Source organism: Schistocerca cancellata, chromosome 2 (genome assembly GCF_023864275.1).
Source record: "Schistocerca cancellata isolate TAMUIC-IGC-003103 chromosome 2, iqSchCanc2.1, whole genome shotgun sequence".
NCBI classification, from domain to species: Eukaryota; Metazoa; Arthropoda; class Insecta; order Orthoptera; family Acrididae; genus Schistocerca; species Schistocerca cancellata.
Genome location: NC_064627.1, coordinates 1,140,270,973 through 1,140,290,987, shown reverse-complemented (window position 1 = coordinate 1,140,290,987; position 20,015 = coordinate 1,140,270,973). Strand labels below are relative to the sequence as shown.

The window sequence follows — 20,015 nt, the reverse complement described above, 5'->3', positions numbered from 1 at the left end:
AGTTTCCCAAATATTTGATATAATTCTGTGGGTTGCTAGTGTGAGATTATTGTCATTTAATTTCCATACTTCTGCTGTGATTCTGTCTTCCCCTGGAGACTTGTTGTTCTTCAAAGAATTGATTATTTCCTGTACCTCTTCAAGTGATGGTGGATTTGAATCGGGATTGAATATGGGTTTTCGAAATCCAGTTGTTTTCTCGCAGGCTTGCAGTTGAGAAATGAGTGAAAATACTTAGTTAAAATTTGACAGTTCTTTTTAGGGTTGGTTTCCAGTGATCCATCGGATCGGCGAAAGCACAGATCAGGTGATTCATACCCTGTTATGTTTTCTTTGAGAATTTTGTATAAATTTCTGGTGTTGCTCTTGATAAATTCTTGTTCAATTTCTTTAAGCTCGCTTATATCATATCTATGTTTTTCTCTTCGTATTGCTTTGGATGAACTCTTCCGTATTCTCAAAAATTCCTGCCATATTTCTGTAGTTTTGTTGCTACTGAAAGTTTTTCTAGCTTGTATTCTTTCTTCTGTTGCTTGATCACATGCACTGTTCCATCATCTGTGTTTTCTCTTTCTTGGGGGTTTGCCAAATTTCATAGTGTTTTTCAGTACTTTGGCAAGTTCCTTCCAGTTTGTTGCGTTTGATTGCCCAGTTTCCTGGAGAATTTCCCTCTTGTTAAGTTTAAGGTATTCTGTATCAATTGCAACTGTTTTGTTCATTGGTGGTTTCTTTCTGTTAGGTTGAAATCTAAGCTTTACTTGCAACAGGTGGTGGTCTGGCTCAAAAAATCCCTCTCTTGTTCGTACGTTGAGTATTTCTTTGGTATTCTTATTAGATAAGGCAACATGGTCTATCTGAAATTCACGAATAGTTGAATTTGGTGATTTCCATGTTGTAAGTTCGTTTACAGGTTTAAGGAATTGTGTAGACATGATTTTAAGATCAAAATTTTGGCAGAAGTTTATCAGTCTCTCGCCGTTTTTATTTGTTATCCTGTGAGCTGTATGAATTCCCGTCGTTTTCCTGAAATTTTTCTCGTTCCCGAGTTGTCCTTTGAAATCTCGTATCATAATTTTCACGTGATGAGAAGGGATTTTATTTGAGGTTTCCTACAGTAGTTCCCAGAGGCCATCTATTGCCTGTGGATCTTTTCTATTGCAATCATTTGTGGGGGCATGAACATTTATCAGTGTGTATGCCTTGTTTCCAGATTTTACTGAGATTGTCGAGATTCTTTCTGATGTTGAATGAAAGTTTATTACTGAGTCTATAATTGATTTATGCACAACACAAGCTGTGCCAAATTATTTGGATCCCTTGTTCAGCTGGTCTGCAGGTTTTCCTTTGTAGATTCTGAAGTTTCCAGAACGAAATTGACTTTCGTCAGTAAATCGTGTTCCTTTGATCCCAAAGATTTTTATGTGGAATTTTTCCATGCTATTTATGAGTTGTTTCAGTTTACATACATTGAAGAGTGTGTGTGTTGAGAGTTCCTATGAGATTTTTCTGTTTTGGTCTTAGAGATTTTGAGAAGCTCCGACTCTTCTGCGCATGACGTTCCTGGTCTCTTAGAATCCGATGACCGGGAAGATTCAGTCTAGAGACTGACGCCTGGGGTAGTGGATTTCTTTCCTTTTGTTCCATCATGCTTATTAAAGTTGAAACGTGTTTTGTGGTGATCTTCTATGAAGCTCACATGTTTACTACTCGATTGTTCAGATCAAGAAGAGCATCGAGCAGCCGCAACAACTAGGTGAACAGATGCTGACCGCTACCCGCTGGATTGCAGAACAGACGCTAGTGGATTTGGGCTGCCTCTTCCGCCAGTTCCGTCGTACCAATGATCTTCATCTCCGCCTTCACTGCCATTGAGCTCTTCACCGTATCCCTGGCAAGGGGCCCTCACAAAGTACTATCACCTGGGCCAGGTGAACCAAGATTTGTTAACGAGGTGTTACTCCTCCCCCTCCTCCTTTTTCAACAGGGCTTGGGACTGGCTTTGGCGGAGTTATATACACTACTGGTCATTAAAATTGCTACACCAAGAAGAAATTCAGATGACAAATGGGTATTTATTGGACAGATATATTATACTAGAACTGACATGTGATTACATTTTCAGGCAATTTCGGTGCATAGATCCCGAAAAATCCGTACCCAGAACAACCAACTCTGGATGTAATAACGGCCTTGATACGCCTGGGCATTGAGTCAAACAGAGATTGGATGGAGTGTACAGGAACAGCTGCCCATGCATCTTCAACACTATACCACAGTTCATCAAGAGTAGTGACTGGCGTATTGTGACGAGCCAGTTGCTCGTCCACCATTGACCAGACGTATTCAATTGGTGAGAGATCTGGAGAATGTGCTGGCCAGGGCAGCAGTCGAACATTTTCTGTATTAAGAAAGGCCCGTACAGGACCGTAAACATGCGGTCGTGCATTATCCTGCTGAAATGTAGGGTTTCGCAGGAATCGAATGAAGGGTAGAGCCATGGGTAGTAACAATGCGAACAAGAGGTGACGGACACGTGTAACCAATGGCACCACATACCATCACGCCAGGTGATGCGCCAGTATGGCGATGACGAATACACGCTTCCAATGTGCGTTCACCGCAATGTCGCCAAACACGAATGCGACCATCATGATGCTGTAAATAGAACCTGGATTCATCCGAAAAAAAGGTGTTTTGCCATTCGTGCACCCAGGTTCGTCGTTGAGTACACCATCACAGGCGCTCCTGTCTGTGATGCAGCGTCAAGGGTAACCACAGCCATGGTCTCCGAGCTGATAGTACATGCTGCTGCAAACGTCATCGAACTGTTTGTGCAGATGGTTGTTGTCTTGCAAACGTCCCCATCTGTTGACTCAGGGATCGAGACGTGGCTGCACAATCCGTTACAGCCATGTGGATAAGATGCCTGTCATCTCGACTGCCAGTGATAGGAGGTCGTTGGGATCCAGCTCGGCGTACCGTATTACCCTCCTGAACTCACTGATTCCATATTCTGGTAACAGTCATTGGATCTCGACCAACGCGAGCAGCAATGTCGCGACACGATAAATCGCAATCACGATAGGCTACATTTCGGCCTTTATCAAAGACGGAAACGTGATGGTACGCGTTTCTCCACCTTACATGAGGCATGACAACAACGTTTCACCAGGCAACGCTGGTCAACTGCTGTTTGTGTATGAGAAATGGGTAGGAAACTTTGCTCTTGTCAGACGTTGTAGGGGTCGCCACCGGCGCCAATCTTGTCTGAATGCTCTGAAAAGCTAATCATTTGCATATCACAGCATTTTCTAGCTGTCGGTTTAATTTCGCATCTGCAGCAAGTCATCTTCGTGGTGTAGCAATTTTAATGGCCAGTAGTGTGTGTCTATGTGTGTATATATATATATATATATATATATATATATATATATATATATATATATGTGTGTGTGTGTGTGTGTGTGTGTAAAGCATGGTTGAGGTACACTGTTATTAACTGCAATATTTATTTAAACACTATATTGTTTTTCGCTTATTTATAAGTCGATGATATACAAAAGAAAAAATTTATTCAAAAAAGTGAGTATACCTCCCGATAGTGATACAGAGTAGAGAAATTCAGCATTCTCTAGACAAAATCTCTACAGATCACTTTCTAAATGCTTGTCCAACAGTAAGTCACAGGTCTAACGTAAGATGTGTACTTAGTTCATTTATTATGTACACACTTATGTAGATATTAATAATTCAGTCGTCTTCCATATCTATTGTGATGTTACTGTTGTTGTAGTATAAATTAACTTCTATGATAATTTTAAATTACAGTTAATGTACGATTTAAACTGTTGTTCTTGTGTATTTACGAAATGCTAACAGTTTGGAAAAGGAAATAATTGTGAATTGTATCCGAAAAGGGGTTACATATTATGTTTATTTCTGAAACTAGGTGGATAGTCAAACAACAAAATGTCTAAAAAAATAAAGGGAGAGATATTACGCTACTGCACAAATGTGAGATTTACAAAAAACAACGAAGACTAGAATCTGTTTCCACCGCAAAACGCTATCTGCATTGGCACCACCGCTCTCATGAAAAGGTGTTACACAAATCTGACAGTAGTGTTTCAGTGGCATGATACGTATCATCTGACACAGTTCATGATTTCCCTCTCCAAGAAACGTCTTTAAAGGTTCAGGACTGTAGTAAACTTGGCTGAGATACAGCGACTGCTTAACACTGTCTGGAGAACATCACTGTTTCTTCTGCTTCTGTTTCTGTTTGCTGCCTTTGAAGCTGGATACCACCTGCCGCGTGACGAAGTAGACGAGGCAGAGTGTGAGGCCGGCGACCGCCAGAACGAAAGCGATGACGTCGAGCAGCAGCAGCTGCCACCAGTGCAGGTCGAGGGCTGCGCTGCGCAGGTGTGGGGCCCCCCTGTGGCGGATCACGTACTCCACCCACCACACCGCCCGCTCCAGGGAGTCCGCCTTGTGCTCGCGGTATACGGCAGAAAGTCTCTTCATGTTTTCTGCGTATCTGTGGAAATAAGATACAATGGGATAAGAGCCGAAGGTTGACTCAAAAACATTCTCGTACAGCGATACAGAATTACCAATCACGACAACATTAAAAACGTAGACGGGAAAAGGAAGAAAATACGATCGTTGACCAGCTTAGTAGTTTCGGACCGAGCGTAATTGTGTTCATTTTCTTCCTGTCAGTCTCCTGACTCTGTGGGCAACCTCTTCATCTCAGAGTGGCACTTATAATGTCCTAAATTATTTGTTGCATGTATTCCTATCTTTACTTAACCCTACAGTATTTACTCGCTCCAGTTGTTAGTAGGCTGTTCAGGGTTTTATGTTGGAAACGCCATGTAGCGCTCTGTATGAAAATCACTGACTGTGCTGTGTGCAGTCTGTGGCCGGTTTGCATTGTTGGAATATTTACTGTCGTACTGTTGCGGTGTTGGGTGTGAACAGCGCGTAGCGTTGCGCAGTTGGAGGTGAGCCGCCAGCAGTGGTGGATGTGGGGAGAGAGATGGCGGAGTTTTGTGAGTGGATGATCAGGACGTGTGTCCATCAGAGACAGTAAATTTATAAGACTGGTTGTCATGAACTGATATATATATATATATATATATATTATTATTATTAAGGTAAATACATTGTTTGTTCTCTATCAAAATCTTTCATTTGCTAACTGTGCCTGTCAGTAGTTAGTGACTTCAGTAGTTAGAATCATTTACTGATCTGGCAGTATTGGCACTCGCTGTATTGCAGTAATTCGAGTAACGAAGATTTTTGTGTGGTAAGTGATTCATGAAAGGTATAGATTATTGGTCAGGGCCATTCTTTTGTAGCTATTATTGAAAGTCAGATTGCGTTGCACTACAAATATTGTGTGCCAGTTTAGTGTGGAACAAAATAAGTAAAGGGAAAAATGTATGAGTACGTTCAGTTTTGCACAGCTGTTTGAAAATCAAATAACGTAAGGGGTTTATCAGCACAGTAATTCATTAATTTTTCTAAGGGGACGTTTCATATGGCGACCATGGCAGGATTCTGGAATCTTCTGATTTTTTCTTCTAGTTTGTGTAATTGGTGTAAATATTGTTTATTGCTAGTGCATAATTATAGAGAGAATTTCCTTTGTAGTCGTAGTTTTTCATTGTTGTACAGTAAAACAGGTGTGGCATCCATGTAGATTTGCACCAAGTATTTCGCAGCTGCGCTTGGAATTGACGAGATATTATCTTCAATGCTACGTTAAGGTGTTTTCTTATTTTGCTCTTCAAATTGTGCTTTTCTGTGTTATCATGTGAAATATTGTGACAGTAATGGCGTGTGAAAAACGTAATATTAGGCTCCAAAGTAAACTGAGAAATGACGGTGAAGACGAAAGCAGTGTGTTTGCGCCACTGTGAAGTGAATTAACTAATGTTCAAAGTAGTAATTTGGTAACTGTACGTAGGGAAATGGAGCGTTCTGCAAATAATGCTGTAGACAGTGAAACAATTAGTGAACAGGGAAGCATTGTCGATCGATCGATCGGTCGGCAACAGCTCGCCTCAGGAATCCGAAATGACAGGACACAATCTTGCAAATACTGTAGACTTAGGTTTTGCGTCCTCACCGTTTTCTCAAATAAGTCAAGACAAATTTTCTGCTTTTCAAAATGTGAATATTGCCGGTTCAAATGCACTGCCGAATAGCACTGAGGAACATGTTTCAAACACCAGTGCATTGTTATTACAGTTAATGCAACAAATGGGACAAAAGGCTACAAAAGTTAGACACAACGCTTGAACAAAATCAGAAACAAATGGGACAAAAGCTTCAAAAGTTAGGCACAATGGAACAAAATCAGAGACAAACTCAGCAACAGTTAGACACGATGGAACAAAATCAGAGAACAACACTGCAATTTTAATGTGATTAACGATCAGGACTGTCTTTATGGACTGTGAGAAAATCTTTGCTTTTGACCAACAGTACATCAATAAGTGTGTGCATTTGATTTCTTTGTTATTGTAATTATGAAAAATTTTTACAAATCTGTATTGGCCACTGCCCAAAACAATTTGTAAAATTTTTAGTGTGTGGCATGGGGGCTATGTAAGTAGGCTGTTTAGGTATTTATGTTGGTAACGCCACGTAACGCTCTGTATGAAAATTACTGACTGTGCTGTGTGCAATCTGCGGCTGGTTTGCATTATTGGAATATTTACTATGGTGGTGTTGCGGTGTTGGGTGTGAACAGCGCGTAGCGTTGCGCAGTTGGAGGTGAGCCGCCAGCAGTGGTGGATGTGGGGAGAGAGATGGCGGAGTTTTGTGAGCGGATGATCTGGACGTGTGAACATCAGAGACAGTAAATTTGTAAGACTGGTTGTCATGAACTGATATATATATATATATATATAATGACTTTTGAACGCTATTAAGGTAAATACATTGTTTGTTCTCTATCAAAATCTTTCATTTGGTAAGAATGTCTATCAGTAGTTAGTGCCTTCAGTAGTTAGAATCTTTTATTTAGCTGGCAGTATTGGCGCTCGCTGTATTGCAGTAATTCAAGTAACGAAGATTTTTGTGAGGTAAGTGATTCATGAATGGTATAGGTTATTGTTAGTCAGGGCCATTCTTTTGTAGGGATTATTGAAAGTCAGACTGCGTTGCGCTAAAAATATTGTGTGTCAGTTTAGCCATCATCAGAATAAGTAAAGAGAAAAATGTCTGACTACGTTCAGTTTTGCTCAGCTGTTTGAAAATCAAATAACGTAAGCGGTTTATCAGCACAGTAATTCATTAATTTTTCTAAGGGGACGTTTCACAGTACCATGGAAGATATTTCCTGTCCTATAAACCTGCCCATCCTTCTTGTGAGTTACATCCAGAAATTCCTTTTCTCGCAGATTCTGTGGAGAACCTCATCATCCATGTCTCTTCTTTGCCGGTTTTCTCACAGTGCATGATTCACTTTCAAACAATGCTTTGCTGCAGGCATATGTTCTCGGAAGTTTTCTCCTCATATTAACGTTCACATTCGATCCTAGTCGACATCTCTTGTCGAGGGAGGCCCCATTTACCTGGGCCGGACTTCTAGTCAACGACCGAAGGTGGCACTCCAACTGCAGTCAGGCACGAGATTAGACCATTGTAATGCATAATGTCTCCTACGTGAGTAAAGAGAACGTTTGCAGCAAAGTGTCTGAAACACTGAAAATACCTTGGAGTTTAATACAGATTGCACCTTTCCAACAACGATAAAGGACGTGTTCAGACGCTTGTCACCGGAAAAACTGTTTTATATATCAAAACCAGTGATAATATTGGTGCACCCTCAGAAAGGAGCAGCTAGTAGATGATTCCGAACGTGATATGAGACCGACGTTAACTCCGGTGGCTGTTGTCCTTTACATCCGCCGTCCAGTCACAGAGATTTGTTCCGAAATGTCACAAGTGAAGTTGCTGCGTCATCACTATTACTGATACTCGGAGACGGATAGAGGAATATTCATATATAGTCGCCAACCACTTTCTAACTGGTTCTTCTTCTACTAAATGTTTTCCACATATTTCTTTCTGTACCAATTCTGCGAATAAACTGCACATTCCTTACCTTGTCAGTGCACCTAATTTTCATCATTCTTCTGTAGCATCAGATCCCAACTGTACCAATCATTTTATCTCACAGTAGCACTTGCAACCTACGTCATCCATTATTTGCTGGACCTATTCCGATCTCTATCTCCCTCGATAATTTTTACCCTCTACACCCCCACTAGTACTATGGAAGTTATTTACTGATGTCTTAACGGATCTCTCATCCACTTTCCCTTCTTCTTGTAGGTGTTTTCAACAACATATTTCTTTCATATCCGAATTCTGCGAATAACCTGCTCATTCCTTACCTTATCAGTGCACCTAATTTTCATGATTCTTCTGTAACACCACGTCTCAAATGCTTCGATTATCTTCTGTTTCAGGTTTTCCTACAGTGCATATTTCACTACAAAACACTGTGCTCGAAACATACACATATCAAAAACAGTTTTGCATCATCCCGGTTCCCAGAACTCCTCAAGATAGACTTTGACTGCGGGTATTGTATCACAGACACAGTCTGTTTGACTGTTCAGAGATGTCACTAAACCCGCCGAAAGATGTAAACAACCAAGCATGAGCAGGTCCGACAGCCGATCAGTTCCAGTCATTGCACCAGGAAGGACGTACACGGCTTGTGTTGTCTCCAGTTAAATCATGCCTACACGGTCAATAACGCGGTTCGAGTGTGTCCGCATTGTTACTTTGTGCCAGGAAGGACTCTCAACAGGGGAAGTGTCCAGGCGTCTAGCATTGAACCAAAGCGTTGTTGTTCGGACATGGTTATGAAACAGAGGACTGTCGATGACATGCCTCGCTCAGGCCGCCCAAGGACTACCAATGCAGTGGATGACCGCTACCTATGAATTGTGGCTCGGAGGAACCCTGACAGCAACGCCACCATGTTGAATAATGCTTTTGGTGCAGCCTCAGGACGTCGTGTTACAACTCAAACTGTGCGCAATAGCCCACATGATGCCCAACTTCACTAAACCAGTCACTGCGTTTAGCAAGGACTGGAACTCTTATGAGTTTATTCGGGTGCCATTCGGGTTGTCTCGACTGCTAGATAACGTCTTAAGGATGTCAAGTACTATTTTGTTTATAATTACCTTGACGATGTAGTAGTATATAGTCTTACGTTTGAGGAGCACCTTCAGCATTTGGAGCAAGTCTTACTCCGCTTGCGGGAAGCTGGGCTCACGGTCAAGCCTTCTGAGATAAGTCTGGCACGCTAGGTGATTTCGTTTTAGAGTCTTTTGGTCTCAGCAGGGGGCGTGAGGATTGACCGTGGGAGAACGAGGGATCTACACTGCTGGCCACCGTAAATGCAACACCAAGAAAGACTAGAGGTAGCACAACAAAATTTATTTTGTAGATAACATGTTGACCAAGTATCAAATGATTACGTTTACAGACGTCTGTGACATGTGGTTCCTGCCAGAATCAGTAGCCAGAGTAGCCGCCATTGTTGGAGATCACCGCTGCCACACGTCTCGGCATTGAGTCAAAGAGACGTTGGATGTGTTCCTGGGGTACAGCAGCCCAAGCAGCTTCCACACGTTGCCGAAGATCATCTGGTGTGGCAGCTGGGGATGTAATCTGGGTCACTCGTTGAGCAACCATGGACCACATGTTTTCTATCGGCGAAATATCCGGAGAGCGAGCCGGCCAGGGAAGCAGTTCAATCTGGTTATTGACGAAGAACCTTTGGACAATGTGTGCCACGTGTGGTCGCGCATTATCGTGTTGAAATATGGCTGTGGCCGAGCCCTGAAGGTAAGGAAGGACAACTGGCTCCAGCACCTCGGATATGTAGCGCCGGCTATTTAAAGTACCGGCAATGCGTACTAGAGGCGTGCGAGAGTAATATCCAATACCGTCCCATACCATAATACCCGGTGCAAGACCAGTGTGGCGGTGCATAATGCAGCTGTCCAGCATCCTCTCTCCACGGTGTCTCCACACTCGAATCCGACCATCGTGGTGCTGCAGACAGAAGCGTGCCTCGTCAGTAAAGACAACGTCATTCCATTCTGCCGTCCACATCCGTCTGTCATCACACCATTGGCGACGGAGACGTCTGTGGTTCTGCGTCAATGGACGTCTTGCGGACAGACCACTCTGCTGTAAACGACGTCGAATGGTACGCGCAGACATTGGATGATGCCTTACAGACGCAATGTGCTGTTCTATGGTTCGGGATGTCACTGAGCGATCCGTCACTGCCATGCGCACAATTTGCCTATCAGCACGTGCAGTGGTGCACCGAGGTGAATGCGATCGACCACGTCGGTCCGTCGTACCCTCCTGCATCCAACGGTCACATATCCGCATTACAGTTGTTTGGTTTCGTCCAACACGACTAGCGATTTCTCTGTATGATAATCCACAATCTCGGTAAGCCACTATCCTTCCTCTGTCGAACTCGGATACTTGATCAAAAGATGTTCGCTGTTGTCTACGAGGCATAACTGATCGTCTTGTGAAACAACAACAAGGTAAACACATGTGCCGAACGTACACTCGTCGAAATCGCCAAACCTTAAATGGCGCTATGAGGTGGCGCCACAGGCGCGCGTGATGTGCGTCTGCGCTGAAATTCTAATCAGTTGCATATCTCATCGCTGAAAACTCATGGTGTAAATTTCACTTGATTCGGATGCTTCCTTCAGAGTGTTGCATTTACGCTGGCCAGCAGTGTACATAGGTTTCCGCCTCCTAAGACTAAGAAGGGAGTTACCCGATTTATAGGGATGGCTAATTTCTTCCATAAATTTGTGTCCCCATTTTCCGCAATTAGCTGCTCCACTAAACCAACCTCGGAAGAAGAACGTTGATTTTCAGTGAGGCGAATCCCAGCAATCTGCAGTTGATGCTATTAAGGAGGCCTTAGCCAACCCACCTTTGTTGGCTGTACCAGATTTTGGTTAACGTTTTATTGTTGCGACGGACGCGTCTATTTCTGGTGTGTCAGCTGTGCTGCGTCGTCCGATAGCGTACGCATCCAGGACGCTCTCGCCTGCCGAGTTAAGATATTCTGTCTACATATGGCAAGCGTTGGCGGTACTCTTCGCTTTAGAAAGGTTTCGTTTCTACCTATAACATAGACATTTTGACTTGGAGACCGACAACCAGGCATTAAGCTGGCTACTGGCCCGCCCAGGAAAACCAGACGTATCATCTGGTGGGCAGTCCGCATATCAGCTTTCAGTTTCAGCGTTAAGCGTATAAGGGGAACGGAAAATTATATACCGGACGCGCTGAGTAGGATGTTTGAGGAGGTACAGGAAGAAGACTAGGATACTACTGGCGTAGGGGAATGTAAGTTTGGTTATGGGTGTTCTAACTGAAGTTTCGGAGTTGTTTGGCAGTTTGAGAGACAAGTAGGCCATGGAACCCACCTCGAGTCCCATGAAACAGCTGCTTCAAGGAGGGCTACAGTATAGTATAGAAAAGGACATCGTATGCTACTAAACTAAGAGCGACGGAAGGGTTAAGATTTGTCTGCCGAGTGAACTAGTCCCTGCGATTTTCCATTATTTCCATAATTCTGTGGTGGGAGGCCACTTGGGAGTCGGCAAGACTATTGCTAAGATTCGGGAGCATCTAACCTGGGCGACATTGTATAAGGACATTCATAGATTAGTAGAGCAATGCCATGTTTGTAAGGAGTCCAAACCCAGATCTAATGGGAGGAGACGGTTGCTACAATCTACCAGGGAGAATGCACCAATGGACAAGGTGTTCATTGATTATATCGGACCATTACCGAGAACGCGGAATGACAATAGACGTATATTGGTAGTGGTGGATGCGTTCACACGCTTTGTATGGCTCATCCCTAGTAGTGGAACAACAGAGGGTTTAACGATCCGCCATCTGACTAACATTTTTTCGATGTTTGGTTCATCAGGGTCCCTTGTTAGTGATAACGCCCCTGCTTTCATGTCGCGGCAGTTTAAGAGATTTTGTCACTACTATTTCCTACTACCCGCGACCTTCATTTGCGCAGAGAGTGAACCGCAATCTTAAGGCCGCTCTTATAGCCTTCCACGATCCCTTGGTTGTACTTAGCCTTCAACTCCGCCCACCACGAAGCGAGTAAGGCTGCCACACTCTCTTCCTGATGCTTTGAACTCCCCCTCGCCAGTTTGTGATCCATCAATCATTTACTGCCCGAGGAGGTGACCAGCAAGCTCATTCAGCAGAATTGGAAACGTGCTAGGGAAAATAGGGAACTCGCTCACCGGATACTAGCGCAGCACTACAATGACGGGCGCCGTCCATTTAAGGTCCAGCCAGGGGCGACAGTTTTCATTCGTAGTATTGCGGCAGGGGGTCTACGGAAAGACAAAATCTCGATAAAGTTATCAACACGTTCGTGGGACCCTACCAGATGCTACGGGTCTTGAACCCAGTCAGTTTGCTGGTTCGGAATAGTCGGACGTGGAAAACCTCACGGGTCCACATCTCTCAGGTCAAGCACTTGAAAATGTTCCACAGCCAAAAGTTTGAGAACTGCTGCATCATGCGACCAAAAGTATCTGGACAGCCTAACGTAATACGGAAGTGACCACCAGGTGTCACGAGAAGCGAGTCTACCAGTATAAAACGAGGCGAGCAGTATTATGTTCAACTAGAGAAGCTGTAACAAGGGAATAAGCCGATCATGAGAGGGTAGAAAATGGAATAGTCGCTAAATGTCACACGAGTGTCAAACCCGTCAGGGACCTTTCAACCCTGTGAATGTGAAGTGGAAACGCGAAGGAACAATGAAAACTAAATCAACACTAGACAGACGTCCGGTACTGACGGGCAGGAACGATTGTAGAGGTTCGTTGTAAGAAAATAGCATAACATCAGCCGAAGGAATCACTCGTGAGCTCCATAGTGCTACCAGAAGACCAACTAGTGCATGGTGACTGTGTGTAAGGTGTTAAAAAAAGATGGTACGTTGGTCTAACAGCTTTACATAAGCCCAGGCAGTGCTAAGTGACGGTGGAGATGGTACAAAGAGGGGCGTCACCGGACAATGGACGACTTGAAACAAGTGATTTGATGTAGTGACTCACGCAATGTCCTGTGGCAGTCGGATGAAGGGATTGGGTCTGGCGAATACGTAGCACCATGTGTACTGCCAACCCTGGAGCAAGGAAGCGGTGGTGTTGCAGTATTTGGGGTGTTTCGGCGATTAGGGCGTGGTCCCCTCACTGCACTTAAGAAAGCGCTGAACACGGAAGGATGTGAAGGCGTTTTACAGCGGTGTGTAGTGCGTACAGTGGAGGAATAGTTCGGAGACGTTGACTGGTTGTATTAGCACAAAAGTGAACTCTGTGGTACATCAGCATCTGTGAGGTAATAATTTGTGGACAATACTATTCACGAAACGCCCAGAGTCCTGCTCTGAATCGAATGGAAAATCTTCTGGATGAGTTCAATGCCGACTTCGTTCCAGGCCCCAGCCTCCAACATTTCTATCTTCACAGGTTTCGGCTCTTAAAGAAGAATGTGGTGCAATTCCTCCACAGACGTTGGGACTGCTCAATGAAAATATCGCCAGCAGAATACAAACGGTCAAAAAGGCGAAATTTGTGTACACCCCGTACTATCGTCCACTAGACAGATGATCTGATACTGTATTTGCCCTGGAGCTTTGAGTGACTTACTTTGGTTCATCCAGAACGGTCCGTACAGCGGCCAGCAGGTTGTCCTTAGTGACGTCATGGTAGTCCAGCCTGACGCCGATCTCCGCCTGCGAAATCTTGGCAGCGTTGTGCGGCTGGTCGGCGAAGAAAGGTATGACCACAAGTGGAACAGCGTGGTACGTCGCCTCGTTCATGCTCTGGAGACCTCCTTGCATTATGAAGAGGCGGACGTTTGGATGAGCTGCGGGAAAAATACGCCATATTGAACTTGTAGAGTGTGTCACAGTGCTATGGCATTTCAAATGGTTAGAAGGTTTACTATGCAAAGATAAATGCGCATTTTTCAACCTTTTTAACCCTGCATAAATTTCCAATATACACTCCTGGAAATTGAAATAAGAACACCGTGAATTCATTGTCCCAGGAAGGGGAAACTTTATTGACACATTCCTGGGGTCAGATACATCACATGATCACACTGACAGAACCACAGGCACATAGACACAGGCAACAGAGCATGCACAATGTCGGCACTAGTACAGTGTATATCCACCTTTCGCAGCAATGCAGGCTGCTATTCTCCCATGGAGACGATCGTAGAGATGCTGGATGTAGTCCTGTGGAACGGCTTGCCATGCCATTTCCACCTGGCGCCTCAGTTGGACCAGCGTTCGTGCTGGACGTGCAGACCGCGTGAGACGACGCTTCATCCAGTCCCAAACATGCTCAATGGGGGACAGATCCGGAGATCTTGCTGGCCAGGGTAGTTGACTTACACCTTCTAGAGCACGTTGGGTGGCACGGGATACATGCGGACGTGCATTGTCCTGTTGGAACAGCAAGTTCCCTTGCCGGTCTAGGAATGGTAGAACGATGGGTTCGATGACGGTTTGGATGTATCGTGCACTATTCAGTGTCCCCTCGACGATCACCAGTGGTGTACGGCCAGTGTAGGAGATCGCTCCCCACACCATGATGCCGGGTGTTGGCCCTGTGTGCCTCGGTCGTATGCAGTCCTGATTGTGGCGCTCACCTGCATGTTGCCAAACACGCATACGACCATCATTGGCACCAAGGCAGAAGCGACTCTCATCGCTGAAGACGACACGTCTCCATTCGTCCCTCCATTCACGCCTGTCGCGACACCACTGAAGGCGGGCTGCACGATGTTGGGGCGTGAGCGGAAGACGGCCTAACGGTGTGCGGGACCGTAGCCCAGCTTCATGGAGACGGTTGCGAATGGTCCTCGCCGATACCCCAGGAGCAACAGTGTCCCTAATTTGCTGGGAAGTGGCAGTGCGGTCCCCTACGGCACTGCGTAGGATCCTACGGTCTTGGCGTGCATCCGTGCGTCGCTGCGGTCCGGTCCCAGGTCGACGGGCACGTGCACCTTCCGCCGACCACTGGCGACAACATCGATGTACTGTGGAGACCTCACGCCCCACGTGTTGAGCAATTCGGCGGTACGTCCACCCGGCCTCCCGCATGCCCACTATACGCCCTCGCTCAAAGTCCGTCAACTGCACATACGGTTCACGTCCACGCTGTCGCGGCATGCTAGCAGTGTTAAAGACTGCGATGGAGCTCCGTATGCCACGGCAAACTGGCTGACACTGACGGCGGCGGTGCACAAATGCTGCGCAGCTAGCGCCATTCGACGGCCAACACCGCGGTTCCTGGTGTGTCCGCTGTGCCGTGCGAGTGATCATTGCTTGTACAGCCCTCTCGCAGTGTCCGGAGCAAGTATGGTGGGTCTGACACACGGGTGTCAATGTGTTCTTTTTTCCATTTCCAGGAGTGTATTCGTAGATTTTGATACAAACCTTGGTTTTTTGGATTCTGTTTAGTTCTGAAGTAGCTCCGCTGCGATAATAAAGACGATGTAAGCATGTTAGTGAACGAGAAAGCTTTGCCGCAGCCTCGCACAACACTTCGGAATATAGTATGTTGGACACTGTGTGACTAAGAGTTGGTATCACACTCCTTCCCGAAAATATTCTGTTGGAACCCATATCTCGCAGAACACAAATTCTGTAGTCACTTATTCATATATTGCAATTCAATGCGGTGGTCCATGAAAAACGTTTACGAAAAATAAAAATCTAGGAAACCAACTTTCTCTCCATATCAGTTTTGGTTTTGGAAAGAGGAGGAAATCAGCCTTGCTCTATTGACTGTTCCTGAAGAGAAATGAAGGACAAAAAACTGATATAGGTTTTAATATAGGAGAGCAAGTGTTATTCAGAGTGTCTTTTTCGTCTGAAATCCTTTTGATCTTTGTAAATTGAGGCTTTTTATCATAGAAGATATCTTGTTCCACAAAGATTTTAAACTGTACGGCTACAGATTCACCAGTGTATTGATCCGTGCACGATGTACACAGTAGCTGTAAGTTCCAGAACCATGTTCGCGTAAATGCGAATTTTCAGGGTATCATATCTCCGGTGAGTCATATGGAGTCAATTGTAAGGGATAGCCCTTGACCAATGGATAATTTGTACTAATAACAGAAGAATATTGTAGTTAGCCTACAGTAGAGAGTCAAAATCTAAACTTTACACACCACCCCAGCACAAGCAGTTGAGTAAATCGGTTAGATCTTTTGCAAAAGGTGTCGTCTAGGGTTATTCGTAGTGGGCTTATAAAAACAACATTTGTTGATGAGCAGTTCTTGAGAGAATCCCTAGCAACTATGATTTTTGGATACGAGAAGTACCAGTTGTGATGTTAAGTCACAGACAGGCACAACAAAATGACTGTTATTTCAGAATTCGGCCAAAAGGCCTTCTTCCAAAGTAGAAAAACACACACATTCATGCAAGCAAAACACACACGTATATTACCACTGTTTCTGACCACTGGGTCCAGACTGTGAGCAACTGCTGATGATGGAAGAAGCAATCCATGGGTGGTGGTGGTAGGCAGGAGGCTATGGTGTGGAGGGGAGTGGCAGCCGGGGAGGGGAGGGGGGGAGTGTGTAGTGGTTGTGGGAGCATGCGGCAACTGTGTAGGGCCGGGTAGGACTGCCAGATGCACAGTAGGGTGGTTTGGGGGGAGGGGGAGGAGGACAGCGGAAAAGCTGTAGAGAAGTGTAAAAACACTAGTCATTACGTTGGTGGAATAGAAAGCTATTTGGTGCAGGAGTGGGACCAGGGTAGGGGATAGGCGGGTGAAGGACAGCGACTTGTGTTTATAGGGACATAATTTAAATGATATTGCATCTTTGTGTAAAAATCTTCTAGTACTGACCAACAACCAACAGTCACGACATCTGTAATAGCATCCTTCTACCAGAATCAGACTGGTCTTTGGATGTAGATCTTGGAGTATATTTAATAGTTGTAAAGAAATATTCTCGAAATACGTCGTCATACAGTTTAATAAGCCACAGCTGCAAAATACTAACACGAATTCTATACAGACAAATGGAAAAACTAGTAGAAGCCGACCTCGGGGAAGATCAGTTTGGATTCCGTAGAAATACTGGAACACGTGAGGCAATACTGACCTTACGACTTATCTTAGAAGAAAGATTAAGGAAAGGCAAACCTACGTTTCTAGCATTTGTAGACTTAGAGAAAGCTTTTGACAATGTTGACTGGAATACTCTCTTTCAAATTCTGAAGGTGGCAGGGGTAAAATACAGGGAGCGAAAGGCTATTTACAATTTGTACAGAAACCAGATGGCAGTTATAACAGTCGAGGGACATGAAAGGGAAGCAGTGGTTGGGAAGGGAGTAAGACAGGGTTGTAGCCTCTCCCCGATGTTATTCAATCTGTATATTGAGCAAGCAGTAAAGGAAACAAAAGAAAAATTCGGAGTAGGTATTAAAATCCACGGAGAAGAAATAAAAACGTTGAGGTTCGCCGATGACATTGTAATTCTGTCGGAGACAGCAAAGGACTTGGAAGTGCAGTTGAACGGAATGGATGGTGTCTTGAAGGGAGGATATAAGATGAACATCAACAAAAGCAAAACGAGGGTAATGGAATGTAGTCGAATTAAGTCGGGTGATGTTGAGGGTATTAGATTAGGAAATGAGACACTTCAAGTAGTAAAGGAGTTTTGCTATTTGGGGAGCAAAATAACTGATGATGGTCGAAGTAGAGAGGATATAAAATGTAGACTGGCAATGGCAAGGAAAGCGTTTCTGAAGAAGAGAAATTTGTTAACATCGAGTATATATTTAAGCGTCAGGAAGTCATTTCTGAAAGTATTTGTATGGAGTGTAGCCATGTATGGAAGTGAAACATGGACGGTAAATAGTTTGGACAAGAAGAGAATAGAAGCTTTCGAAATGTGGTGCTACAGAACAATGCTGAAGATTAGATGGGTAGATCACATAACTAATGAGGAAGTATTGAATAGGATTGGGGAGAAGAGAAGTTTGTGGCACAACTTGACCAGAAGAACGGATCGGTTGGTAGGACATGTTCTGAGGCATCAAGGGATCACGAATTTAACATTGGAGGGCAGCGTGGAGGGTAAAAATCGTAGGGGGAGACCAAGAGATGAATACACTAAGCAGATTCAGAAGGATGTAGGTTGCAGTAGGTACTGGGAGATGAAGAAGCTTGCACAGGATAGAGTAGCATGGAGAGCTGCATCAAACCAGTCTCAGGACTGAAGACCACAACAACAACAACTTGAATTATTCCACCAATCCGCAGCATATTCGGAAAACTACTGCCTTAGAAGCAGCGAGCGAGAGAGAATTCTCTGAAAACGCTATCTAAAACCTATTTGCAACTAAAATAAGGAAAACCAGCTGTGGTATCGATAGCTACGATGCCACAACGTGGGTCCGCTCTGCTAAGTTGGCACTACGAGAGTCACAGACGACAGCGCCCTCTAGCCGGTGCTGTCGAGGTCTATGAGCTCCGCGACTGCTTCAGCTCATTTCATCAGGTGGGCTTCAACTTCGCACCACCTTGCAAGTCATGCAATATGTTTGCATATGTTTACCACTAGTAAAGGTGCTTAAACCGTATTTGCAGTACCCAGAGATTTTCCTGTTCCTGTTCCTTACCCACGGCCGGCCGGAGTGGCCGAGCGGTTTTAGGCGCTACAGTCTTGAACCACGCGACCGCAACGGTCGCAGGTTCGAATCCTGCCTCGGGCATGGATGTGTGTGATGTCCTTAGGTTAGTTAGGTTTAAGTAGTTCTGAGTTCTAGTGGACTGATTACCTCAGCAGTTAAGTCCCATAGTGCTCAGAGCCATTTGAACCATTTTCAACCTTACCCACGTGCTGCCTCCCAGGCGGGATACAAAACCAGCCTTGATACAAATGCATTACATCTATGTGTAACGAAGAAGGAGAAAGTGTTTGAGAATGTTGATGTAGACAGCTGAATGCGTTATGCGTGGTTTTTATAAGCACACGCCAGTGCGCACAAAAACACAGAAACCAACAGAGAAATCTGCAGGCTCTTTTGTGCATTGTCACTGATGCGTCATCGTCATAAGCATCCCCTGACAGATGAAACAAGCCCCCACAATGTTCCTCGTTTTACTCTCCTGAGCGGCTCGCATCCATGCTGCTCCTTTACGTTCTCCCACTTCATCTATCAACCTCCCTTTATGTTGTCTGATCTGTCTTTTCTAAACCCTGACTTTCTGTTACCCCCTCACCCTACAATCCATCTTCTGACCAAGTGACCCACTCATCTCCACTTTCGTATGTTGTTGTTGTTGTGGTCTTCAGTCCTGAGACCGGTTTGATGCAGCTCTCCATGCTACTCTATCCTGTGCAAGCTTCTTCATCTACCAGTACCTACTGCAGCCTACATCCTTCTGAATCTGTTTAGTGTATTCATCTCTTGGTCTCCCTCTCCGATTTTTACCCTCCACGCTGCCCTCCAATACTAAATTGGTGATACCTTGATGCCTCAGAACATGTCCTACCAACCGATCCCTTCTTCTAGTCAAGTTGTGCCACAAACTCCTCTTCTCCCCAATCCTATTCAATACCTCCACATTAGTTACGTGTTCTGCCCCTGTAATCTTCAGCATTCTTCTGTAGCACCACATTTCGAAAGCTTCTATTCTCTTCTTGTCCAAACTATTTATCGTCCATGTTTCACTTCCATACAAGGCCACACTCCATACAAAAACTTTCAGAAATCTATGCTCGGTGTTAACAAATTTCTCTTCTTCAGAAATGCTTTCCTTGCCATTGCCAGTGTACATTTTATATCCTCTACTTCGACCATCATCAGTTATTTTGCTCCCCAAACAGCAAAATTCCTTTCCTAC

At 44.6% G+C, this 20,015-nt stretch overlaps 1 protein-coding gene across 1 annotated transcript in view; it reads right to left on the bottom strand.

Annotated features, from left to right (window-relative positions):
- Positions 1–3,877: 3,877 nt before the first annotated feature.
- LOC126161276 (UDP-glucosyltransferase 2-like) overlaps positions 3,878–20,015 on the bottom strand; it is an 80,175-nt gene continuing 64,037 nt past the window's right edge. Inside the window, exons 5-6 of the mRNA XM_049917016.1 lie at positions 13,779–13,998; positions 3,878–4,540 (exon numbers count right to left, since the gene is read on the bottom strand). Of these exons, the coding sequence (XP_049772973.1) occupies positions 4,255–4,540; positions 13,779–13,998 (506 nt within the window). The 3' untranslated portion in view covers positions 3,878–4,254. The remainder of the gene's footprint in view (positions 4,541–13,778; positions 13,999–20,015) is intronic.